Below are 24486 nucleotides of genomic sequence, written 5' to 3'. Positions count from 1 at the left end.
AACATTTTTTTTATATATATATATAGAGAGAGAGAAAGGGACCATGGATAAAGAAGGGCTTGGCACCTCTGAAAGTCACAATCTGGGTACCATGAGCGGGCTCAGAGAGGTTGCAGCTTATGCCCGAAGTCACGCAGAGGAGATGGGAACAGACAGACGTGGTCCCAGTCCTGTGTGCTTCCCTTCCTGTGCCTTGATGCCTCATTCTCAATTGGCTTTACTCGACACTGTCTAACTTTTAGCCTAAGCATTCTTCCCACAGAAACAGTAGGTGCCTGAAAACTGGGGCACTGCATCCATAATTATAGCACCCCATCTGCTCCAGGAAAATGAGACAGAAAGGCACAGAACCTTCTTTTCAGAGGGTCTCCTCTCAAGATTTCTGAGCAAATGCACAGGCCCACCCAGGGTCCTGGTAAGAGCTAGAGAGTCGGACTCTGTTGCACCTGCCTTGTTAAAGTGGCTAGTTCAGTCCCACAGAATCACCCCTGTCTAATTAGACCGAGCATGGTACTAGCCTCCTCGAACCCCTGGATAAGGAGCAAGTGGAGAAACAGGCAGAAAGCAGCAGTGTGGGAGTCTGCACACAGCGCCCTGCCTACCAGCCACTTTTGCAAATTAGAACCTTTGGAAATTTGACCTTCATTTTTCTAAGCACGAATCCAGTGTAACAAATACTTTTAATAAAGCCATTGGATGATTCTGGGTATGACAACAACTAAATTTGATCCTGGGCACGTTCGTCCATGCCCTGGTGATGTTCTCCATGGCGTTTAGCTTGTGGCGCCATGCTGTTTTTGGTTGAGTTTATCATCAAGAAAAGTCTTCTGAATTATTATTCAGAAGGTTACTTGCTTAGATAAAACTATAATATGTCCCCTTTTTGAGCCTCAGTTTCCCCATTGGTAAAATGAGATGCTTAGATTACTATTTGTAAACTCTATCCTAGTTCTGGATTCTACCTTTTGAGTGACCACTATATGAAAGACCGCAAGTTAAGGGCTGAGGATTCGTTAAATGAGATCATGGATAGAAAAGTGCCATGTAAATCTTATTCACCTTTATTTTGATGAATAACAGCTCTTAGTCACTGAGGAACTACTGTGGAGCAAGGACTTTACATATTTTTTTCCATAATAATATTGCAAGGTAAATATTGGTAAATCCCATTACAGACATGAGGAATTTGGACTCAAGTTAAGAGATAGTAAAGTGTAGAGCCAGGAATTAAGCTTAAGACTGGCTTCACCTCATGGTCATTATCATCACACTATTTGTTGCCATTGTTTCAGTCAGTGGAGAAGGTAGATGCAAACATATGGACAGCACACTGACACAGTTAGGATCACATTCAGTAGGCTTGAATTGAGGTATCTACTGCATATGATTCTATTGGAAATAAAAGGTGTAGGACATTCCAGAGAGAAGAGCAATCAGAAAATGTTAACTTTTCTTGATGAGTTTAACTGAATCTTGATTTATTGGGAGCAAGGTCCAGTGCCATAAACATCTGTTGATCAGCATAACTGATTTTTTTTTCTTCCCTTCAGATGGGCTGGAGGCAGAAAACTTTTCTTTTGAGAAGGAATAACCTCGGTCATTCTAAGACAGCTACAGAGAATTTGATGTCTCTCTTTTTCTATTTTTTCCTTCAAAGCTTGACTTTCTAAGTCTGGGGGATTTTATGACCTGAATGGCCACCTCAGTTTCCCAATTTGATCAGGCTCCTGGAACCCAGACTTACTTTACTAAGAGAGAAGCCAGATAAGTTTAATCTTGCCACTGCGGAGTTGGCGGAATCCCCACATGGCACTGCCCAGCTCTCACGTAGCACACTATGTCATCCCATGTAACATACTATGTCACTAGGACAACCATAATGAGGCCATGATGCCCTTTTCATGCTGCGTGTAACTTCCAGCCATTATTTTCCTGGTGCCATCACACAAGCAACTCAGTTCTATGGCTTTTGGAGTCACAAAGACCCATGTTCAAATCCCGGTTATTTTCGTAAGCAAAAACTCGGCTAACTTTCTGTGTCTGTTTCTTATCTGTGACACGGAGATGAACATATTAAATCCACGTGGTGGTTCTGTGGAGGAAGAGAGATGATACATGGGAGTCTAGCGTTCTGAAGTCATCTTAAGGAATGACCAGGGGTCAGCATTAGTGGGATAAATGAGATGAGATTGTTATTGTTATTATTTTACAAATGAGGAAACTGAGCCTCACTGAAGTTTTCCTTTCCCGGGGTCATCTGGCTAGTGAATGGTGAGGCCAGCTTTGGAGAGCCAAGCTTTCTGGACAGAGTTACTTATTGCTAGACTGCAAGTCTCCTTAAGAGTAAAGATCCTGCTGTTCTCTCTGCCCTGAAGGCCTGGCTCTGGCATCTGCCTCACAGCGTCACCTTCTGTTTCCTTCTCCTTCTCCTCTCTTTTCCACACCAGCTTCTTCACTGCTCTTTGAAAACTCTCATTTCTGTTTGAGGCATGTAAGGCTCGGTGCTGCCTCTGCCGGGATGCTCTTCCCCCCGGTATCCATCTGCACGACATGCGCCTTGGCCATTTTTAAAGTTTTGCTCCAATGTCATCTCAGGGAGGCCTTCCTCGACTAGTCATTTTAAAAATGTGCCCCTTTCCAGTACTTCTTAATCCTCTCTCCATCCTTAATTTTCTTCATCTTACTTCCCAACATCTGACATACTGTATACTTGATGTATTCATTTGTTTCTGTCTGCCTCCCTCCACTAGGACATAAGCTGCATCCCCGAACTGAACCATGTCTGGCAAACAGCCTGTAGTCAGTAAATTAAACTGTGTGCTGATCGAATGAGTAGAGAAATGTGTTTGAGTGGAGGGGGGCCTGTGTTTGAATGTCCCTTGCCCTGATGGTGTTCATGGCAGAACACTTAACTGCTTCTCCCCATGTGATTGCACCTTGCCAAACTCCTTCTCTGGCAGTCACTGAAACTCCCTGATTGTCATCCCAGCCGTGTACTTTGTCCTTCCTTCTTTGTGGGGTGGCTCTGAGCTCTCACAAGGGCCAAGACAGCTGTCTCTTCAGGAGCTGTGCTTTGCAACATCTTCACAGGGGTAATGTAACATTTAATTTAATTGTTTTTAATGTCCGAGTTGAGCTCTTTATTAGAAATTAATTTGCTCAGGTTTGGGTATTGTTTGCTTTTAGCATGCTGAGGTGTTTCTCCCTGGGTGGGAGATGGCCTCTGAGCTCTTTCTCGCCTGTACCTGAAATTCTAGGCAAATGCTTTCTAGAATGTCACTCCTTGAAGCTGAGTTTTGAACAGAGGGCTCCTTTTGTGTAGGCAAAAGTCTTATCATCCTTTAATTTTTTAAAAGGTCTCTTTTATGCTTTTTGAAATGTTTCAGAAATATTGTGTTTTTGGAGCAAGAATCTTGTAAAAGTGAATATGTTAGAAATTGTCTAGTAATGTGAAATCACAGAGAAATGTTTTCCGACTGATGTTATGAACAGAGCACATGCTGGACCATAGTGATGTCAGAAATTGACTAGGAATCAGGTGACCTGTTTAATCGTTCTATGTGATGTACTAACTGGGTGACTTGGGGCAAACCATATAATCTCTCTTAAGACTCATTTCTTCCTTTGCAAAATGAAGACTCTAGTGATGGGTCTAAATGATATCCGAGATCCTTTCTAGCTTTAAAACTCTAGATTGAAAGTCTACAGACTTCAAACTTAACTTGAATACTGCCGCTTACCGGTACTGGAGCTCTGGGTAATCACCTTCCTTTTCAGAGCCCCAGTTTCTCAAACTTTAAAATCAGGATCAAATTCCTATTTTTTTAAAAAAAAAAATCCATTTTTTGTTTTTTCAAGGGTATTAAGAGAATTTTATTTGGATACATAGATGTGAAAGTACTTTTTAGCTGTAGAATTATATTATTATTAGAAGCAACTTCTTTTATTGTGATTTTATAGCAACGTGCCAACAAAATGGTGGGATAAAAGTAAGAGATGAAAAGTCATTGCATATCACATTGACAGTTTTTAAACTGTGCTTTTAAAATATATTCATTTTACCTTTCACTTTTGATTTTTTTTTTTTTTTTAAATCTCTATCTGACATCGTAAGTTCTTGACTTGAGCTTGGGGAAGGGATTCATAGTTTCATGAAATTTTTCAATGGAGTATTTGAGATCCCATTTTTTAAACTCTGTGATTTTTCATAGGTGATTCCCCCTGGAATTCTTGAGGGAAGAGGTCTTTTCATGCTGCTTCTGATCTTATATCCCTTCCTCTTTGGATGGATATTAGCTGCTAATACCTAAATACCTAGAGAATCACAAATGTCAAGTGAATGACTATTTGCAGGACTAGCTGGCTGCTTTCTGAAAACCGCCTGTTAATGGGGACCTAATCAAGACTGGCACACTTTTTAGAGATAAACCCAATTAAAAATCTGGAGTAATTCATTTAACAATTTGGCTCTTGGAAGCCATTTAGTATTAATTCTGTTATCTTTATCTTGATCTTTTATCCCTAAAGAATACTGCTAATTTAGATTGTAAGTCTGAATGACCAAAGGCTGAAATTCCCTCCAAAGAGGGAAAAATCATCATTATTGGGGTCAGTGGCCTCACAGGCTTTGGCCCAGCTTAGTCTGCAAAGGTACAGAGAGATTCAGCAGACAGGGAAGGGGTGTGGTCTAGATTCATCAGATGGGGAAGAGCTGTGGTCATACCAGCTGAAGGGGCGGGAGAGGAATTGAGACCAGCTAACATACTAGCAACAGATTCTGCTCTCTCACTTTCATCTCACCCCCATCCCCATGATATTGATTTTATCTTTAGGGTTGATAATCTATAAGAAAACCTAATATAACCCTAGGAGTCAGGTATTTGTAAGTTACAAAAAAAAAAAGACTTTGGAATCCAGAAGACATAGGTTCTAGTCCTATTTTCCACACTTCCTAGTTGGGAAATCTATGGCCAATCTCATTTCCTTATCCGACCACAGCAAAATAGGGATGCAAAACCTATCTTACTGAGTTATCATTAAGATGAAATGCAAAAAGGAAAGTACTTGGCAAACCATGACAGTCCTTAGAAAGGAAATGTCACCTGTGTGTATAGATGAAGGGGAGACCTGAGGGCACTCTCCTAAAAAAAGTTGGAGATCCTTTCCTTTCACTGTTGCTATGTTCTAACAAGGCTTGTTGTCTTCCCATTAAATGAAAATGGGAGGTGAGTGGAATGGAAGCAAGTTGTTTGGGCCTCAGGCCTCAGCCTCCACATGGAGCTCACACCAGCTCACCCTTGCTACCCCTGCAGAGAAGGCAAAAGGAGTTAATGATGAAATGTCAGAAAGGAGCTTGGGGGCATTTAGAAATAGTTACCAGGTAACATTACACTCAAATAATGTCATATATACAGAGCTGCCATAGTTGTATCATTAATCATTTTATTATTTTTATTATTAGTAATATTTTAACCAAAGAGTCCATTTGAAAAAAAAAAAGTTATTGGATATGCTTAAGGAAATGAGCATAATATTTCTTTTAAAACTTTGTATAGGAGAAGACTACCCAGAATTCTCATACTTGGCAGGCAGAAATTAATCTAAACTGTTTTCCAAATTTACCAAGTGCTTGCCTGAATAGACAAGGAGCCTGGGGGTATTTCTTGTGGGAGTGATGAGTTGTGAATCTCAATATGAGATGTGTGTTAAGAAAAAAAAAATCTGTTTAAAAAGGGAAAATAAGTTTCTGAATATTTGGCAAAACAGGTTATTTTTAAACTGAGGAAAAAATAGGATTGTGGGGATTTCAAAGATTTTGTGATTTTATTTATTTGGCTATATGTGGGAATTTCTGCATCTTATTAGCACAGGAGCAAAAGGAGATGCAAGAGAAATGCCCTCAGGTGGCCTTCATGCTCATCAAGGGACAAGATTAGGTAGATTTAAAAGAATGACAATGTATGCCAGGCAGGATGGTTTTATGGAAACATTGTGATATTTGGAGTCAGATGCTTTTAGGTTTCAGGTCTGGATCCAGGCTAGAAATGGGCTCTGTGTCTCAGTTTCCACTACTTCAGAATGTAAAGATTAATTACATAAGGCCTGTACAATGCTTAGCATGGGACACAGCACATGGTAGGTTCTCACAAATGTAATTCTACTTTCCTTTCCTCGTTTCTCCCTCCTGTTTTATGCTCTCTCACAAGGAGACATGCCATCGTGAAGGTCCTTAGGGATTTTGCAGAATATGGGCTGTGACAATATTTTTCATGGAGGAGAATCTTTACTTGGACCTTGAGCGGGCTGTCTTCTGTTTGCCCTTCCAGGTACCCTCTCTGCTCTTCTACACCCTCTTTTCCTCCCTCCGGAAGGCTAACCTGTGAGAACCGTACCTGTGAGCTTCCTGGCCCCTGGGCCTCTTCTTGGGATTAGCCAATGCCCAGTTCTAGCGAGAGGCTGAAGGGCAGGAAGGAGGAGAGTGAAGTATATGTTTTGACTGACTTTTGGGCTTTCTCCTGGCTGGGCTGCCTCCGATTTGTTGTATCCTAGCCTGAAGGTCACTGCTCCTTTTAAGGCAACTGTCTCTACAGAGTTCCCTCACGGTGCTGGTTGCTTCCCCTTTCTTTTCTCTTCAATTCTAGAAGAGAGAACAGTTCTGCGAATCTATCCCTGGGATACTGCACTGTCCCTTGGGGTTTCCCTTCGACACAGCTCACCCTTGTGCAAATAATCCCTTTATTAACTCTTCTGGAATAATCCTATTTTGAGTTTGTCATCTGTTGGAACCTCAAAGGATGAGCTGATGGAACCTCAAAGGATGAGCTGAGTTTGAGTAGGTGAGGAGGTGTGGCTTTGGATGGTCAGGTGTGCTCCAGGGTCTCTGACCAACCTAGGCCGGCTGTAGCGTGTATTTCATGTGAGAAGGTGGAGCAGAGCTGTGAGTTTGGGGTGGTGCGCTGGTCTAGAGCCTGAAGGTCAGATTAAGTTAACATGTCAGATTTAATATCGCAGCAGAAATACTTTTAGGTAATTGTTTTCTGATTCATTTTGGCAGTTAAGTATTGAAAAACTAATAAATATATGTTACAGTAAATAAATATCGAAAACTTCTCCCTTTTCCTTTCAAAGAATTATATACAAATTAAATAGAAGAGAGGGAAGGTAAACAATGTGTAATGAATACATCCTGTAGTATCAGGCAATTCGCATATATTATTTATTACACAGCTACCATTAGGAGCAAGGTACTAATTTTCCAGCCTTACAGAGGTAGAAGTTGAAGCTCAAAGTCTTCAAGGGACTTACAAAGGTCACATATGTGGGACTTGGCGGAGCCATGATTTGAAAACTGAAGGTAAGTCTGTGAGATTGTGATGTTTGTGTTTTTTGCCTTTGCCAGCTACAATGTATGAATAGTGATGTATTCAAAGGTTCAATTGAGAAGTGTAGGTAAGTACACCAGAGTGAGAGCTTCAGGCTATTTGTTACAGCCCCTATTCCCCATTAAAAAGGGCTATGGCATTGTAAGGCCATATGGAGCAGTACGGCAGGGAGGAATTTCTCTGAAGTCTCAGAAATAGCCATACAGCCTGGCCTCACAGTGACTGGGGTATGATTTCGTAACAGGAAGGATCCTGGCTGTATCTCAGAGACCAGGTTATCTTGTTGTTTCCATCGCACAGGACTCTGTTCAGTCCCTGCCGTTGGGTGTCCTCAGTTTCTACTTCTACTGTAAATGATCTCTTCTAATATATTTTTTCTCTACCTGGTGGCTTTTGCTAGTCTTTACTTCTGCTAACTCATAACTTCTGTTCAGTTATCCCTTTGCTGCCTCACAGTGTCTCCCTATGTGTCTTTTCACTTCTGGTCCCATTACTACTGGACAGAATCTATATTAATGAGTTCAAATTCTTGAGAGAGAGGATATGCATAATTTCTCACGTATCTGGTTTGAGTCTAACTCTTCCTGTCAGGCCAAGATGCAGCTGCCGGTCAGTGAATTATGCTTGGGTAAGGAATTGACTCCTGGTGCAGTCAGCTGAGACTCAGATTAGGACTTGGACATCCGTGTGGGCCATTATTCTGTCCATCACAGTCTGCCCTCTAGCCCCCAAAGAGTCACATCTAACCCAAATGCAAACTATACTCATGGTCTCTATGATCTCACCAGTTCAGAACCTCTAATCTCATCTAAACCTCATCGGTTCAAAAGTCCAAATTTTTATTATCTAAATCATCCTGATGTTTAGGGCATGGACATCTTGGCAGGGGGCATTTTTCTGCCTACCACCAGCAATTATCACTATGTGATAAGCGTATTATGTAGATTATGTCATTTACTACACTCACCGTATCTGTCATGTATTCTCAGAGTTCATCACATTTGCGGTGAATGCATTCAGGCTCAAGGGAGTTCAATAATAAGCCCAACCCTACTGGACTAGGGAGTTGGGGTCATGCTGGCCCTGATGGCACATGTGAATTATCTGAGCAGTTATGGTTGTGTTTTCCAAACTTTGCTGAATATTCAGATGACCGGTGAGTTTTTAAGCATCCCAGTGCCCAGGTTGCACCATAGGTCAGTTAAATAAGAATCCTATGGTGGGAGACAAGCATCAATAATTTTTCCAGCTGTTCAGGTGATTCCACTGTGCTGCATTAACCATCACTGGAGCCTAGTGTGCAAGGGGGTGGGTACACACGAGGCTGGTGTGCAAGGGGAAGGGTGTGTGTGCCCAGGGAAGCCTTCCTCTTTGAGGGGAGCTTGAACTGAAATTCAAAGATGTTCGCTGAGTTCATAGTGAGGAAGGTATTTCATGGAGAGGAAAGAGTTTTTCGTATTGGTGATTTTCTCAATATTTGCCCAGTGTAATTGAATTTTTATGTTTCTGTGAGAAGGTTTAAATAAATATATTCATGAACCAGGAAACAAACAAACAAAAAAAGAGCTCCTTTGTCAGAGTATCCATCCCCGTCTATGGCCTCAGGAAAACACACCCCATGGTTATCACTGTTGTGTGTGCTTTTTGTGAGGGAAATAATTGTGGAAATTGGGTTGCTTCCTGTCAAGTGCAGATCCTTTTGTGGAGAAAATTTGAGCCATCCGTGTATCCCATTTTACAGTAATTGAGATTGGGCTAGCAGATCATTAGCGAAGCAAAGAAAGATGATGGACCCTTTGTTTCTAAAGGAAGGTGGTAAAAATTAGGTATTTGGGAAGAGAGAAGAATTCAAATAGGATGTCAGTGATGGGAGAAAGTGTGCCACTTATCTCTGGGCTCTCTGGGTAGGGAGAAGGTGGCATCTCTTGGCGGAGACCTGGAGAGAGGCCAATGGGAAGGGCTGTTACTGGGGCACCTGACCACCGGACATCGTGATCTGGACAGTCACTAGGATGTGGTCAGCTTCGAGATGAGCCCCTGCTCAGGGCCGCTCTCTAAGCCAGGGAGTTTGGAGACATCTGTTGCACACTCTCTCGGCTTGTCACTTATAGATGTTGACCTATGTTTTTCTCTTTTCCACTGTCAACACCGATGATAATGAAATGCAGTTTGCAGAAAGAGAGTCAACAACGGTGGTATATATTTTAGGTAAATCAGCAGGTGAAACGAAAGCCAGATGTGGTATTTGTTTATTTAAAATCCCCTTCACGATGAGGCCTTCATTAAATATTTGTCTTTGTTTTCTGTAAGACTCTGGAGAATAGCAATAGTTCCATGTTATTCAAAGATATTGTGGAGAGAACAGGGCTGATGGTAGAGAGCATTTAGTAGTGAAGAGCAGATAAACAGTGTGTCCACCTCCTCATCTGGCTAGAAGGATTAAAATGAGGAATGGCATTGTGACTAAAAAGCTGATGAGGGAGACGCCCCTTTAAGAGTAGTATTGGGGAACAGGTATGAGAGTCACCCGAGGCCAGTCCCCACCCTTGGGAGGGTATAACAGCCATCAGGCCTTGACTCTTCTCTTGCTATTCCTCTGGCATGTAGCACAGGGTATGCTGTACACAGAACAGGTGCTTAGGAAATGTCTGTTGGACTGATTTGATTTACAGAACCTATGATTTGATGGTTATATGATGAAAAGGTTGAGGTGGTTTGCTTTTTTTTTCTGAAGATTCATTTTTCTTGGACATTTAGAAAGGAAAATTGAAGAGCATAAGCTTTTAAACCTAGTAGCACCATTGACACAGTGTCTTCCAGTTAGCCTCCTTGTCCTCCACCTCACTGGCCTCCAGTCCTGGGTGATTTCTGGGTGATTCTTGAAAGACCCTGAACAATGTCAGTTACGCCCCTGGTAAACCACTGCAGTGGTCCCCTGTCACCTGCCAATAGTCATCCCCATCGATGAATAATTTCTGTACTATGTATTCTGTATCAGTGTATAAATTTTTATATACAAATTTACATACACGTGCAACTGTTGATCTGCATATTAAAATAATAAAGCATTCCTATTTTTTAGATAAAAGCAGTTATAGGTAGATATAGCAGAGTTTGATTTCTTCACTTCAGTGGATTTTCTTGAGCACTTCCTGGGCTGCATACTTATTAGTTTGAAGACTCCAGGGCCTCCGGGATCCCCATTTTACAGATGAAGAAATTGAGGTTCAGCGAAATTAAGCAGCTTAAGGGCCTGAGGTTACATAGGCGGTCAGTCGTGAGGTCAGGCAGGATTCCAGCCCAGCCCCTCTGATGGCTTACTGCTTTAGGTGCTGCCACCTTCTGATACATTTTTATAAAATCAGAGGTGAGGATTTTAGAAGTGAGGCCTCAAGTATTCAAAACACTAATGGAGTTATATTAGGTTTATATACTTGTTTTTTTCGGAGTTTGTGTAACGAATTTTCATGATGTGATAAATACTTGAACTGTATGATCTATTAGTTAAATGAAATGTTCCTAAAGTATGCCATGTTGCTGTCATATAAATTCCTTTAATACTGCTCTGATCTAACCTGGTTCTGACTTTTATTAGCCTTGACTTTATTAAAGACACACAGTTTGTTCCTCCTAGCATCACCTTGCTAAAGGCTCAGTGACACCTGAGTGATAACAGTGCCTGCCTTCTGGAAGATAGCATTTTAATTTTTCAAAAGTACTTTTATATAACTTTCATTTATTTCCAATCATTTAATCCCATTAGTTATATCCAGTATTATCCCATTTTATAGGTGAGTAAACTGATAAACCATTTAAATACATATTTTAAAAATTTTAGATTTTACCCTTGAAAAGCCAGACTACCAGATAGTTATAGCCCACTTATTTATTTTTAAAATTGTAAAAAGAAAGCAAGTTTGTTCATAGAGAATTTAAAATCACTTGGGTGGCATTGTTTTGACCCTATTTAAAAGTATTAGTACTAAATTATGCTTTAGTATTATGTTCTCAGCATAAATTAAGGGACACAAAATTCACTGTTGGGTTTTTTGTGGAAACGGTGCTGATGTTAGTGTCTATGATGACACACAGTGTTGATTTTATGCAAATCTGTAGGTTCTTTTCATTCATTCCTGGTGCAAACTAGGAAAAAGCTTTATTTGAGCATGGACTTTGTGAAACCTGTAACTGATCATATATTTCCTTCTTTGCATTGACCTCTAGGAATCTCATAGATCGGTTTATAGCCTACCTTCTGCAACTCTACAGATTTTTTTGTTGCCCTATCCTTGCTTCCGCCTTCACCTTCATTTCCAATCTTTTGTTCTCCTTTACTCCAGCTTTCTCATTGATTAATTTTATCCTGTTATAGAGAATGGCTTTCTATAAAGCTTTCTGTAAACTGCATGAAATTCTTTCTTTCTTTTTTTTTTTTAATAATGTCAGGTAAACATAACGAACAAGCAATATAATAAAGATGAACTCTCAGGCCAAGAGATATCTTCTAAATCTGTGTTTTTTCTCTCCTTACTTGACACATACGGTCGTGTCAAAACAGCTTTGGTTGGGTCTGCAGTAAGGTTGTTAATCTGTCAGCTTTGTGGCCTTCAGAATTTTAAGGCCAGGGGTATGTTCTATCTATGTATTATTTTTCTTGAAGGATTTGGTCAAAACCAGTACTGGTTATACATTCTCTATGAGGGTGGTGGTAGGTTATCAGTAGAGAGAGATGTAATATCTTTGACCATCATTTAAGTTCCTATAACATTTACATTTCTGACACCCCCAGCAGCTTTTAATAAATGTTGCCATCGTGTTCCAGCAATACCTTACTCTTTGCTGTTTTCTTGCCCCTTAAAAGAACAAATATGTGGAATGAGCGAATTTTAGGCATTTTTCAAAGGGACTGGGTCAGTTTGGTAACCCCTGACATACTTAAAAAGAAAAAGGTTTAACAGGTTAAAGCCATGGTTTCAGAGTGGAGAGGGAGATGATCCAGGAACGGCTGACTTTGCCTAAGTAATTAAAAGAGCTTAGATCTGTGCGGCAGGTAGATGAAAGGTCTTAGTGGACAAACTCCTGGCCTGGAGGCATAGTCTGGAGAAGTCCAGAGCTCAGGAAGAAAGAGACCTGCTCAGAACAACCTTGGTCCAGAGAATTCTTCCAAGTCTGATGATCTGGGCAGATATGGGGTGAAGTTAGAATCTGTAATGAGACCTGACAGCCATAAACTAATTTTAAACTCAGCTAGCCTTGGGAATTAGAAAGCATGCTGTCAGGGAGCAGGAATGGGTCTGAACTTAAAAGAAAAAAGAGGCGAGAATTGGCTTTGCAGCATATCTCTGTGGGTTAGGGTCTCAGCTAGGGTTTTCTTTCCCTTTTTTTTTTTTTAATTTAGAAATAATTTCAAAACTACAGGAAAAAGTATCAGCATATGCAAAAGACACCCTATTCCCTTTATTTACTTCTTGCTAATATTTTATCTCATTTGCTTTATCATATTCTTTCCCTCTTTATATGCTTATATACACACATAATGCTTGTATGTACATATATACACATATGTCATTTTTCTTTCCTGAATCATTTGAAAGTAAGGTGCATATATCTTAGCCCTTTATTCCTAAACACTTTGTCTGTATTCTCTAAGAATAAGTATATTCTCTAACCTAGCCACAGGAAAGTTATCAAATTAAATAAATTTAACATTGATACAATATTTTACCTGATTTACCATTCATATTAAAATTTGTTAACCGGCCCAATAATTTCCTTTGTAGCATTTCTTTTCTCTTCATTATAGGCTCTTATACAGGTATTGTATTTAGCTGTTGTATCTGTTTAGTTTCTTTTAATCTAAACTATTTCTACAGCCTACTATTTTTGTCTTTTATTACTGTATTTTTGAAGAATAGAATCCTTTCCACCCATTTTAAAATCTCAGATTCCTGGCCAGAATACTACATGATGATGATACGTTCTTCTCAGGGTATCCAATGATGTGTTATCTGCCCCTCTTTGTTAATGTTCGTTTTGATAACCTAATTGATGTGTTCTTCAGTTTCTCTATTGTATAATCACAGCTTTTTTTACCCCCTTGCAGCTATAAACAGTAAGTGAGAAGACACTTTATCACCTGCAGATGTCTTGCTTCTCATCAAAAAATTTCCCCGGATTTTGCATTTATTTATGATCCTTGCGTGACTTAACTTTATTCTGATGGCTGTATTCTGATATTCCAGTACTTGCTCTGTATTTACCAGACAGTACCTGTTCTACTCTAAGCAAGACAGCCTTCCTTTTTACCGCATCTATTTGTCTGTCTTCAGTATGGATTCATAGATTTCAGTGGTTTATTATTCGATATCACCCTTAAGTTATACTGATGTTTAAGTTGTTCCAGACTAAGCCAGTGGGAGCTCCTCCAAGATGTCTTCTGTATCCTTGTGACATTCCCCCATCAGCTGTATTCGTTTTGAGCACTTTCTTACTTTTTGGAATAACGAGACGTTTCAGATTTATCCTACGCCTTCCCTGCCACGACTCTGGAATCATGCATTTTTCTAAGAACTCCCAATTCCTGTTACTAGGGAATGGTAGTAGAAACCCAAATCTAGGTGTTAGGTATCATGTTGTTATTGGGATATTTTTGTATTAGACCCATTCATTGGACAGAGCTAGAAAATATATGCATATAAGCACATGTATACGTACACACATATACAGATGCATGTATATTTTAAAAATCATGAGTCTATCCTGAAATCTTCTAATCTCTAATTTATCGCACCGTCTTCTTCCCTGCCTTCCTTCTTATTTTAATGTCTCCTCTTCCATACTGAGAACTTTGGCTCTCAAGAATATCACATTTAATCCTTTGCTTAATCCTATAATACATCTAAAATAATTTCATAATTGCTTTGCCCATAACACTACCAAAAAAAGCCTACTAGAAAGAGTTTGAAGTTTTTTGCAGTTCCTCCTGACCCAATCCTTCCCACAACTGAGAGTAAACAGTCAAATTCTTTGTTCATAAATTATTTGGATTAGTTCTTTCTCTCCCACCCCTTCAGTGATTGTATTTATGAACTCCATTTGAAATACAAGTAAATTAATTCATTTCGGTCCATTTTTAGCTCCTCCCTCCACTTCCCATCCCTGTTAATTTAATTTAACTTTTTCAGATACGTAGAACATTATTATGATTCCAAATGTGGAAATTATGTAAAAAGCTGTACACCAAGAAGTATCACCTTTGCTGTATCCTTCTACCCAGTCACATCATCACTCAGGATCTTCCTTGTAGAAAAAACAACTTCTCTGTTTTTTGGTTTGTTTGTCTTGTGTTTCTTTTTGTAAAGGTAAGCAGACTTATATCTCCTCCTTTCTTACACAAAACGTAGCATGCTGTAGTCTGAGCTAGGCTTCTGAAGCACCCAAACCTCATCGATCTTCCACATCTTACACATCTGGTGGTTACCTTCCCATTTTACCAAGGAGGAAGCTGAAGCACCTCATCCATACTATTGCAGACTTTTGTGCCATGTTGATAAATAGTCTGTTTTCGGTGCCGTATAAGTTTGGATGAAGCTGATTAAGGTGCCCTAAATCACAAAACACTCAGATAGTGGCATGCAGCTTATGATCTATGTAATTGCTGCCGCTCAACCCCAGAGTCTTGGTTCTGGGAATGCTCCCTCCTCTTCGTCTGGTTTTCAGGGCTGGGTTGTCCTTTTAGACTGAAATTTTTAGTATTCTTAGCATATCACACAAGGCTTCACACAAGTCAGGTGTGAAACCTGACTGGGAGGAGGTTTTGTTTTGTTTTTTTTAATTAGGTGAAATTCATATAACAAAATTAACCATTTTAATGTATAAATGCAATGGTATTTATTATATTCCAGGTGTTGTGCAACCATCACCTCTGTCTGGTTCCAAAACATTTTAACCCCCGCCAAAGGAGACCCTGTAACCAAGAACCAATGACTTCTCCTAACCACTTCCCCCAGTGCCTGGCAACTGCTGGTCTGTTTTTGTCATTGCAGATTTATCTATTTTGCCATATTTCATGTAAGTGGAACCATAGAACATGTGATCTTTTCTACCTTCTTTCACGTGGCATGACGTTTTCGAGGTTGATCCATGTTATAGCATGTATCAGGACTTCATTGCTTTATATGGCTGACCAGTGTTCCGCTGTGTGGATTCACCACATTTTGTTTATTCATCCACCAGCTGATGGATATTCTGGAGGGTTTTGAGCAAAGTTGGAAAGAAGAGTGACTTGTACCTTGCCCTGTGCTGTGCTACTCATTAGTCATGTGACCGTAAATAAACTGCTAAACTGGCTTGTGCCTCACTTTTTCCTCATTTGTCAAATGAAGATAATAGTACTATCTTACTCTCCAAGTGATCAAAGGATTGAATAGATAAGACATGAGAAGTTGATAGTAGAGTACCTGGAAAATAGTGAGCCCTCATAAACATTAGCTCTTTTACTATAGAATCATAGGAGGAGAGGGATGATTGGGGAGGAGAGTATACAAATTTGTGTTATAGTGAGTATTTTAGTATGTGTCTGTTCTGTTGTAGCTGCTCAAGCCTTTGTGCTTTGTTGTTGTTATTATTTTTTTAAGTCCTGTTTTCTTTGCTTTGTGGTTTGGTGTTTCCCCCACCCCCCACCTCCAGTCACTGAACACGCGATTTTACATTTAGAAGCAGTTCACTAGACAGAATGTCTGTAGTGGAATGTTACATAATTCACATTTAGATTTGAAGAGCTCATTATAAAAAACCTGACACACTTCAGGAATATTAAATTACTGCAGATTGTGTGGAGCAAAGAAACATTATTGAAGCATTTCAAAATTCCAGGCGAGCCTGAATTTAACTGATAGGGTTTCACAGGTTTTGCTGGGGAAAAATGATTTGAGTTGTCACATGGTTTCTGGCCCTAGAGGACTTTAATCTCGTTAATTACAAAGAAACGAATTTCCTAAATAATTTGGAGTTACTTCACAGCATTTGCTCAACCTCTGGCTTTTAGAAAATTGAAAGGGGCTGCCAGGGTCCCAGCAATGTGCATTCTCTGTACTACAGCTTCCTTATTTAAGTTTTGATTTGAAATGATGCTGGTTTCCTTTTATGGTTGATATAGGAATGTACTTCAGAAGTTCACAAGTAATGCTTATAACACTTGAACACAATCACATTTTGTCAAACGGGTGATGCTGGAGATACCCGCAGAGTACGGAGAGGTGCCGTATTATGGCTTATAAAGTTTAAGAGGAGAAAGGGGCCCAAATCCAACCTGATTTTTAAAAAACCCAATCTACTTTTATACATTGACTTTTAAGAGTGCTTGAAATGATGTAAACCCCATATATTTCAGCTCATTTCTGTATTTTTGGATTAGGTACCTACTGTATACAAGACCAGCATGATGGAAATAGCTTGGATTCTATCATTTCCTGCAATTTGTCTTTAGAAAGCAGATTTAACCTGCCTTAGTTTTTCTCCTCTGTGGGAGGATAGTAATATGAATTTGTGGTCACATATCAGCCGTATGACCTTGAACAATTAACATAGGAAACTGTGAGTGTCTAATATTTACCAAGTTCTTGCCAGGAAATGTGCTAGATGCTCTTCCAAGCATGTCGTACCTGTGATCAAACTCAATTTTCACAGCAGCTTTATGAAATTGATATTGTTATCCCATTGTACAGTGAGAGAAACTGAGACATAGGGTTGAGTAACTTCTTCAGTATCACATTGCTTGTAAGTTGGTCAAACTATGAAGCTAGCCAAACATCAGATCATAACATAAGTAGGGAGAGATTCTATTTAATGGAGGGAATCTTTCTGCCTGAGATACTTCTTTGAACTGAAGCTTGAGGGAGTCAATAAAATGTCAAGGCAGACTTGAAAAGAAAGAGTCTATGAAAGGTAGTAGACAAGGGAAAATTGGGAAGATGGGGAAGTATAGCAGCTCCCTACTAGACTTGTGCTTCCTCTGTTAGTTTGGTTGTTAATTTAAAGCCTTCTTGCACTTGCCGGTCCTTCTACCTGAAACAGCAATTCATTTCTTTATTATACATGCACTTATTGAGTAGCCATTGGTCCTCTCCCCTATCACCCACTTGACAGAAGCATCATTCTTCAAGACCTCAGTGCAGAGCTTCTCCTCTGTGAAGCTTTATTGACTTCTGAGCAAAGATGAATAGTTGATGCTTCGTGCCTCAGTAAGCCCAGTGTTTGTCTGTTTTAGTTCCAGTCATGTGTACTGCTGTCCCTTAAATGACTGACACCTCTGCCGGACTGAGCTCCTTTGAGGACAGGAATCAGGCTTTAACTCTGTACTCTTGACCAGCGTAGTTACATGGTAAATGTCTGTTGACTCGAAGGAGCCAGGGTTTGCACTTGGCCCATAGTTGATATTTGTTGCAATGAAATGATAAATATTGTTAATAAAATTAATTCTGTTCATATATGACTGGGTTTAATGACTCTGTAATCTTTCGTGGATTGTTATCTTTTGGGGGAGGGGGAGGTTAGAAAGGGGGTGAGGGCTAATGGCATGGTGTAGGTAGCTGACACAAAGCTGTGGCTAGAAGAATTTTTCATCTTCTATAGGTAATTATATGGACTCCATTCTAGGAAGATAATTTTTCATCTTCCTTAGTTGTAGCCTTAGATCCTCTAGTTCAAGCACCTTTCATTCAGCACTAGTGTCCTTTTAAAAAAAATAACTTGTTAAAAACAAATCAGCTATCTGTAATTTTATGTGGCTTTTATATTAGACTTTCTAGTTAAGCCATCTTTAAGTTGTCATGATTAAAAGATTTGTGTCAGTATCCATTTTGAGCTGAAACTGGCATTTAAGGTCACCCTTTTTAGATTAAATAGTTCTCGATATTGGGATGAACTAAGAATTGGCTGCACAGTTTGAAGATTCGTTTCCAGTAGCTTGATCAGCTACGTGTGATCAGAGCCTTGGCAGTTAAGGCTATAGTTTAATATTATCTTAACATTATTTAAAAATAGATAACTAATGAAAGGTTTATTTTCAACTAAATGATCAGATATAACCATCATCTAGATAGTCACTGGGAAAGGCTTTTGACTTGACACAGGGAATACATTCATTCAATTTAATGAAATCAAATGAGATAATGTATGTGAAGCAGTAGCTAAGGGCATAGTATATAGTAAGTGCATAGTAAATACTAGCTGTAATTGAAGTGGTTATATCATCATTATTATCATTATTATCTCTTCTTAGCAGTGTCTGAACTTAATAGTACCTAGCAGTGTGCAATGCATATTTATTAAAGAAAGAATGAATGAAATGTGTGTCTGCCTGCTTCTTTTCTTTTTCTTTCCACATTAAATGCTTGTCTGCTCTTATAGCTGGGGGAAAAGCTGACATAAAAATTGGGTTGCTGGAAAGTTTCTCAGTCCCATTTGTCACCTTACCCTTGGAGCCCAATTGTATGTCTCTGTCCCCTCTGATGCCTGCCAGTGGGAGACAGACCACAGGTCACTTCCCTATGATCTGCTTTAGCTGCCAAGGCTCTGATCAAGCTTGGCTGATGGATGGATGCCCCGCTGTTGGAAACGTCTCCACGGGGCCACTCAGGAAATATGCCTTTGCTGTGTTTTCTGGGTGGCATCTAGTGCCTGAAAATAAGAAACATGGAAAACAAAGAGTTGGGTTTTGTCCTTCTTGAAAATTCAGAGTTTCAAAGATCATTTTGAGTTATTTAGTTTGAGAAACAGTTTTGCAGATAGGCCTCTCGTTTCCTTTGCTGTTAACCCATCAATGACTTGATGAAATCATGTGAGCAGGTGGTACATGGAGACCAAGATTTTGCTATTTTTCTGTGTCTGACAGTTCATTTTCTTCTCTAATTTTTGTTTTACTTCAAAAGGGTGATGATTCTGAATGTTCTCTTCGCTTGATTTGCAGCACTCGAAAGGAGTGAATGAAATGCGCAGCTCGGGGTGTCATTTCTGAAGGGAGGAGTTGTTCTCTTGGAGAGGAGTCCTCAATGAGCCTGGCCAAGGCCCGGGATCTGTGTGAAGTGGACTAAGGATTTAGTAGGATGTCAACTGAGACAGAACTTCAAGTAGCTGTGAAAACCAGCGCCAAGAAAGACTCCAGAAAGAAAGGTAGGTCTGAATTTGATCCTTTCTTAATGGCTACTTTCTCTGTGCAGCAGTGAGCTTTTATCTCTGGAATGATACACAGTATTGTCTTATTGATTGCATATATATATATATTTTTTAATAGTCTCCAGCCTTATTTGCTGTTTTTGTTTTTATTTTCTTTGTCGTTCTCAGTATAATATTCTAATGGTTCTCCATTGTTCTCTGGGTAAAATCCAAAGTTCTTTTCATTACATATAAAGCCCTTCCAGACATACCTTCTACCCATCCCTCCGGCAACATCTCTGTCTAATATTCTATCCCTACCCCATTTAACCCTGTTTACCCTCCATGCACTCTATATACTGCAGTTCGCCTTTGAATATACCAGTGGTTCTCAGACTCCAAGGGCACCAGAATCACCTGGAAGGCTTGTTAAAACACAGATTACTGAGTCTCATCCCCAGAGTTTTTGGTTCCCAAGGTCTAGGATGGGACCCAAGAGTTTGCATTTATAACAAGTTCTCAGGTGATGCTGATGTTGTTGGTTCAGAGACCAGACTTTGAGAACCACTGGACTCTTATTAATCCAGCCTGAAATCCTTTTGTGGCTCTTCACTTTTTTCTAGACAAACTCCTACTAATTGCTCAGGTTTGAGCTTAGTGGGACTTCCTGGGGTTGTTGGCGGGGTTGGGGGGCGGATCGTGTTTCTTACTCTCTAAATTGAGTTGGTTTCTCCTGTTTGTTTTGCTTCAGTGGCACTTTGTTATCATCTCACGTTATTTGCCCCATGTTTTTGTTTGTCAACTATAGTATACATACCTCCAGAACTGGGCCTCTCGTTCACCTTTTAACTCCCACACTTAGAAAGTGCTCAACACAGGGAAGGCACATAGATATCTGGTAATGAAGACTGGCACGCATAGTGTGTTAATAAAATAATTCTATCACTTTTCATGTTTTCTGAAGAATTTGGTTCTATGGCTTTGCGACCTTGCTTTTCAGTAAGTGTGTCGCCCTATTGTAATTGGATGTAAGCAACTTCTTGCTCTGTGTGTGTGTGTGTGTGTGTTTTCTCCCAGTGGTTTTGGCTCTTCCCTGCCCTCGCCCCTAGTCTTCTCAGCTTCATGGAGGAGGATTAATAGAGCTCTCTTTCAGGTCTAGAAATCTGTCAATGTGGGCTTGCAAACCCAGATGCCCTTGGTTGCTTTGTGTAGGCAGTGATTTGTTCGAGACATCGCTGTGCCTGCCCAGTCATGTTTTGTGATGACATTTGTCTGACACTCTATAGGAAGCAAGGGACATAAATGTAATACATAGGCAGCTTTTGGACAGCTACAACCCCAGGAAGAACTGTAAATTTTGCTTTAGATGTTTATTTGAAACACAAATATTTTGGAAGCCGTCTGTTTCATTCCCTAATACTTAATCTAAACCTTGCATTTTTTTTTTTTGCATCATAGTATAAGAATAATAGAGGGAAAACAAGTGGGTGACCAGATCTTGGGAGAACTGCTACATGGGGAAAAAAAAAATGCAGAGCCCGGTATGTACTAGAATTCAAATCCTTTTTCAGTGGAAACTGACAAGTTATATTTTTGCTTCAAATTTAACCTTTCCACTAAACTTGTGCTCTTGAATGCTTAATGCATTAAAAATTGTATCTTGGTGCACATCTTTTCATTCTTAATTTTAACATGAAAAACCAGAAGTATTCTAAAGAGGATTCAGGTTTTCAGAACATTGGCTTGGTTGAGGATTTGGAATGGAAGCGTGAAGGTGACCTTTTTAGATCCTCCTCATCTTCACATTCCAAGAAGCTCTAAAACCAGCACAATACATATGCAATACATATCCTCTAGTGAATAGTTAATACCATGGGGTCTGGGCAGGTTGATCTGGGTCAGATTCTGCTCCACCATTTCCTAACCATGTGACTTTAGAATATTACTTAACTCTCTGAGCCTCAGTTTCCTCTCCTATAGAATGAGAAAATAATATCACAAGCCTGAAAGCCTCACTATGAAGATTAATTGAAATAAGGCAAATAAAACACTCAGCGTAGTAGTTGGCGAATATTAAAGGCTCAAAAAGTTTAGCTTTCTTTCTCCTTTTCCTCTTTTTCCTCCCCCTTCCTCCTCGCCTCTTCTTATCCCTTCTCTTTCTCATCATCTTTCTTCATTTCCCTCATCTCCCTTCTTTTCTTTATTTCTCTTATCCCGTTTCTAACCCCTTCCATTTCTTTCTCTTCTTTATCTTCATCATCATCATCTTCATTCTTACATTGTTTTCTCTTATCCCATCGCAGAACCAAGGAGATCTTAAAAAGTGTATAGTTGATTTGTCCCAGAGCAAGATTTTTAAAATTGTTTGTAATTATGCAACAGTGATAAACCATCTTTATTCTCTATATCCGTGTCTGGCCCAAGGCATTGTGAAAGCACACTCATACATTAAAGTGAGAGAGGGAATGTACTGATAACAGGATTAATTCATTTTTTGTTCTTCGGTTTTGACTATGGAATAGTAAGTATTAAGCAAATGTTGGTAACTGGGCCAAGGTAAGTAGAACGTTGAAAGAAAAGAAACTGTTTCTATATTGATCTTGAATCTTGAGTATAATTATAGTGCTAAACTCTTCTATTAATATTCTCTTAGCTCCCCTTTGATTTTCTGCGGAGGATCATATAAACTTGTATGTTCGTGTCTTACTCTGCAGTCCTTAAGTACTGCTTTTTCTTGTTTTATTGCATTGGTGAGGTCTGTCAGTAGGTATCGTTATCTTGTCCTTAAATTAATGGAAGTCTTCTAAATTACATGTGTGATATTTAAGTTTTCACTTAAGATTCTTTATTAGTGCCCTTTCATTTATTTTTCTCTAGGAAGTATGTTTTTAAATCCTGAATTTGCTTGTTGAATTGGATCATATGCTTTTTTATGTTTATTTCAATATGTATTTTTCCTATTTTAATTTATCTTGTGATGAATTTCACTGACAGGTTTTCTAACCTTTATTCGTGAAGTAAATTCTTCTTGTTCATGATATATTATTTTCTGTATTGGTTTCTATATATGGATTTGATTTGTTGATAGTTTACTTAGGATTTTGATATCTATATTCGTCAATGAGATTTATATATAACTTTCTTTTCTTGAACAGTCTCTGCGCCAGATATTAGTCAAAGTTTATAACCTCATATAACACTTTGGTAGTAAGGAAACACTGAATAATATTTAGGCCTCTTTCTGGAAGAATATATACTTTTATTTTTCGGAGGAGTTTCATTTGACTTTTTAAAAAGCTATATATGCTTATTAGTGAAAATTAGAAAAGACAAAGTAAGCACACATAATAATCCCATCAATCAAAAGTAACTAATATTAACATTCTAAATTACTTCCTTCTGAACTGACTTTTCAGGATAATATATGCTTGTGATCATACTATTCATATAATTTTATATTCTGCTTTTATTTTTGACATTATATCATAAGTATACTTTTCATATTTTCACATGATATTACAGACTACAAGAGTTTTTCCCCCCTTGGCAAGATTTAGATAGTTCCCATGAAAGATGTTTCTTATAAAGAATACCTCACAGTGTGGGTGATCTGTTGTGAGAAAAAGTAGCATAAAGAAAGTTAAGAGATACTTTAGAATTTCTCACAAACCTATTATTTAACCGAGGCCATTGAAAGCAAGTCAGACAGTTTTAAACAGAAGTCACACAGGGGCGTATTTCCCCATACAATGAATTTCTAGACCGGCCATGTATGAGGCATAACTAGAGTATTCACAATTCAAATGAGGGAGGGATGAAAGTAGTGAGAAATGAAGTTGTTTTCTTCATTTTTATTGGATTGCGTCACTGTCACTACACACACAGCTGGTCAAACAATGCACATTCCAGGAAGCAGATGGAATGTGATAGGGGCTGGAGGAACAGAATGTATATTTTTAGGTTTGTTACCTGACATCAAAGGAGAGGACAGCTGACACACTTCTTATTACTTGTCATCCCAGCTGGGATTAAGCCACCCAGTAGAAGACTGTGGTAGAGGAATGGGTCCCGTGATGAGCAGATGCAGACACTTCTGGGGGCAGTGCCTGGAGTTTTTCAGTCAGCACCATCTGGCAGCTTAGAGTAGTAGAAAAAGCACTAACTTTGAAGCTGGACACACCTGGGTTTTAATATTAACTCTTCTCCTTATCTACTGTGTAACCAAAGATGGGTTTTTTAGCCTCTTTGAGCCTCATATTTAAAGAGAGTGTGTGTGTGTGTGTGTGTGTGTGTGTAATACTTGTCATCAGAATGGCAAGGGAGATATCATGCAAGGGGCCAGCTTGGAATCTGCACCGTGGAAGCCTCTTGGTCAGTGCTAGCTGTTCCATCCTCTTCTTTCTGAGATTACAGTTCAATATTATTTCCCGATTTTTGAGAAACACCTAGAAATAAGCATATTTACTTTCCTTGTATTAGAGCCATAACTAAGGAGCACATTATTACTTCCTTATTATTTGCTCTTGGAAAGATGTGGCTCTAAGAATTGAGGCCCTGATGGGATCCAGGAGAAGCTGGTAGTCATGGGGCAGCTGCCTTGGCTTAGGAGTGACACCAGACTGCCCTTGAACCCTGGCCGTGTGTCTCAATAGCTCAGTAGCTGTGAGAACTTTTGGGAGGTTGCGTAGAAAATTCTAGTCAGTTTTGATTAAGGAATGATTTCAGTAATTCCATACTCAGGTTCCTGACCCCTGAACTGCTCAGTTAGCCCTGGAAAATAATCTGCGTTAATGGTGGCCTACCGCTTAAGGAGCTTGTAAGCTGGGTTGTATTCATTATCCTATTGGATCTTAGGAGCCTGGGAGATTAATTTTTTGAAAAGTCTTTTTATCAGGCCTGTGTGCAGAGTGGCTATTTCATCGCTTCTCCCTGCTGCTCTTGTCCTGCAGGG

At 39.4% G+C, this 24486-nt stretch overlaps 1 protein-coding gene across 1 annotated transcript in view; it reads left to right on the top strand.

The window, feature by feature from the left end:
* The window catches only part of DAB1 (DAB adaptor protein 1), a 370550-nt gene that overhangs the window by 98582 nt on the left and 247482 nt on the right, over positions 1-24486 (top strand). The window contains exon 2 of the mRNA XM_039887405.1: positions 19351-19553. Coding sequence (XP_039743339.1) covers positions 19487-19553 — 67 coding nt within the window. The 5' untranslated portion in view covers positions 19351-19486. The remainder of the gene's footprint in view (positions 1-19350; positions 19554-24486) is intronic.

This window comes from Pteropus medius, unplaced genomic scaffold (assembly GCF_902729225.1).
Source record: "Pteropus medius unplaced genomic scaffold, Ma_sr-lr_union100, whole genome shotgun sequence".
Lineage (NCBI taxonomy): Eukaryota > Metazoa > Chordata > Mammalia > Chiroptera > Pteropodidae > Pteropus > Pteropus medius.
This window is presented reverse-complemented; position numbering and strand designations above follow the sequence as displayed.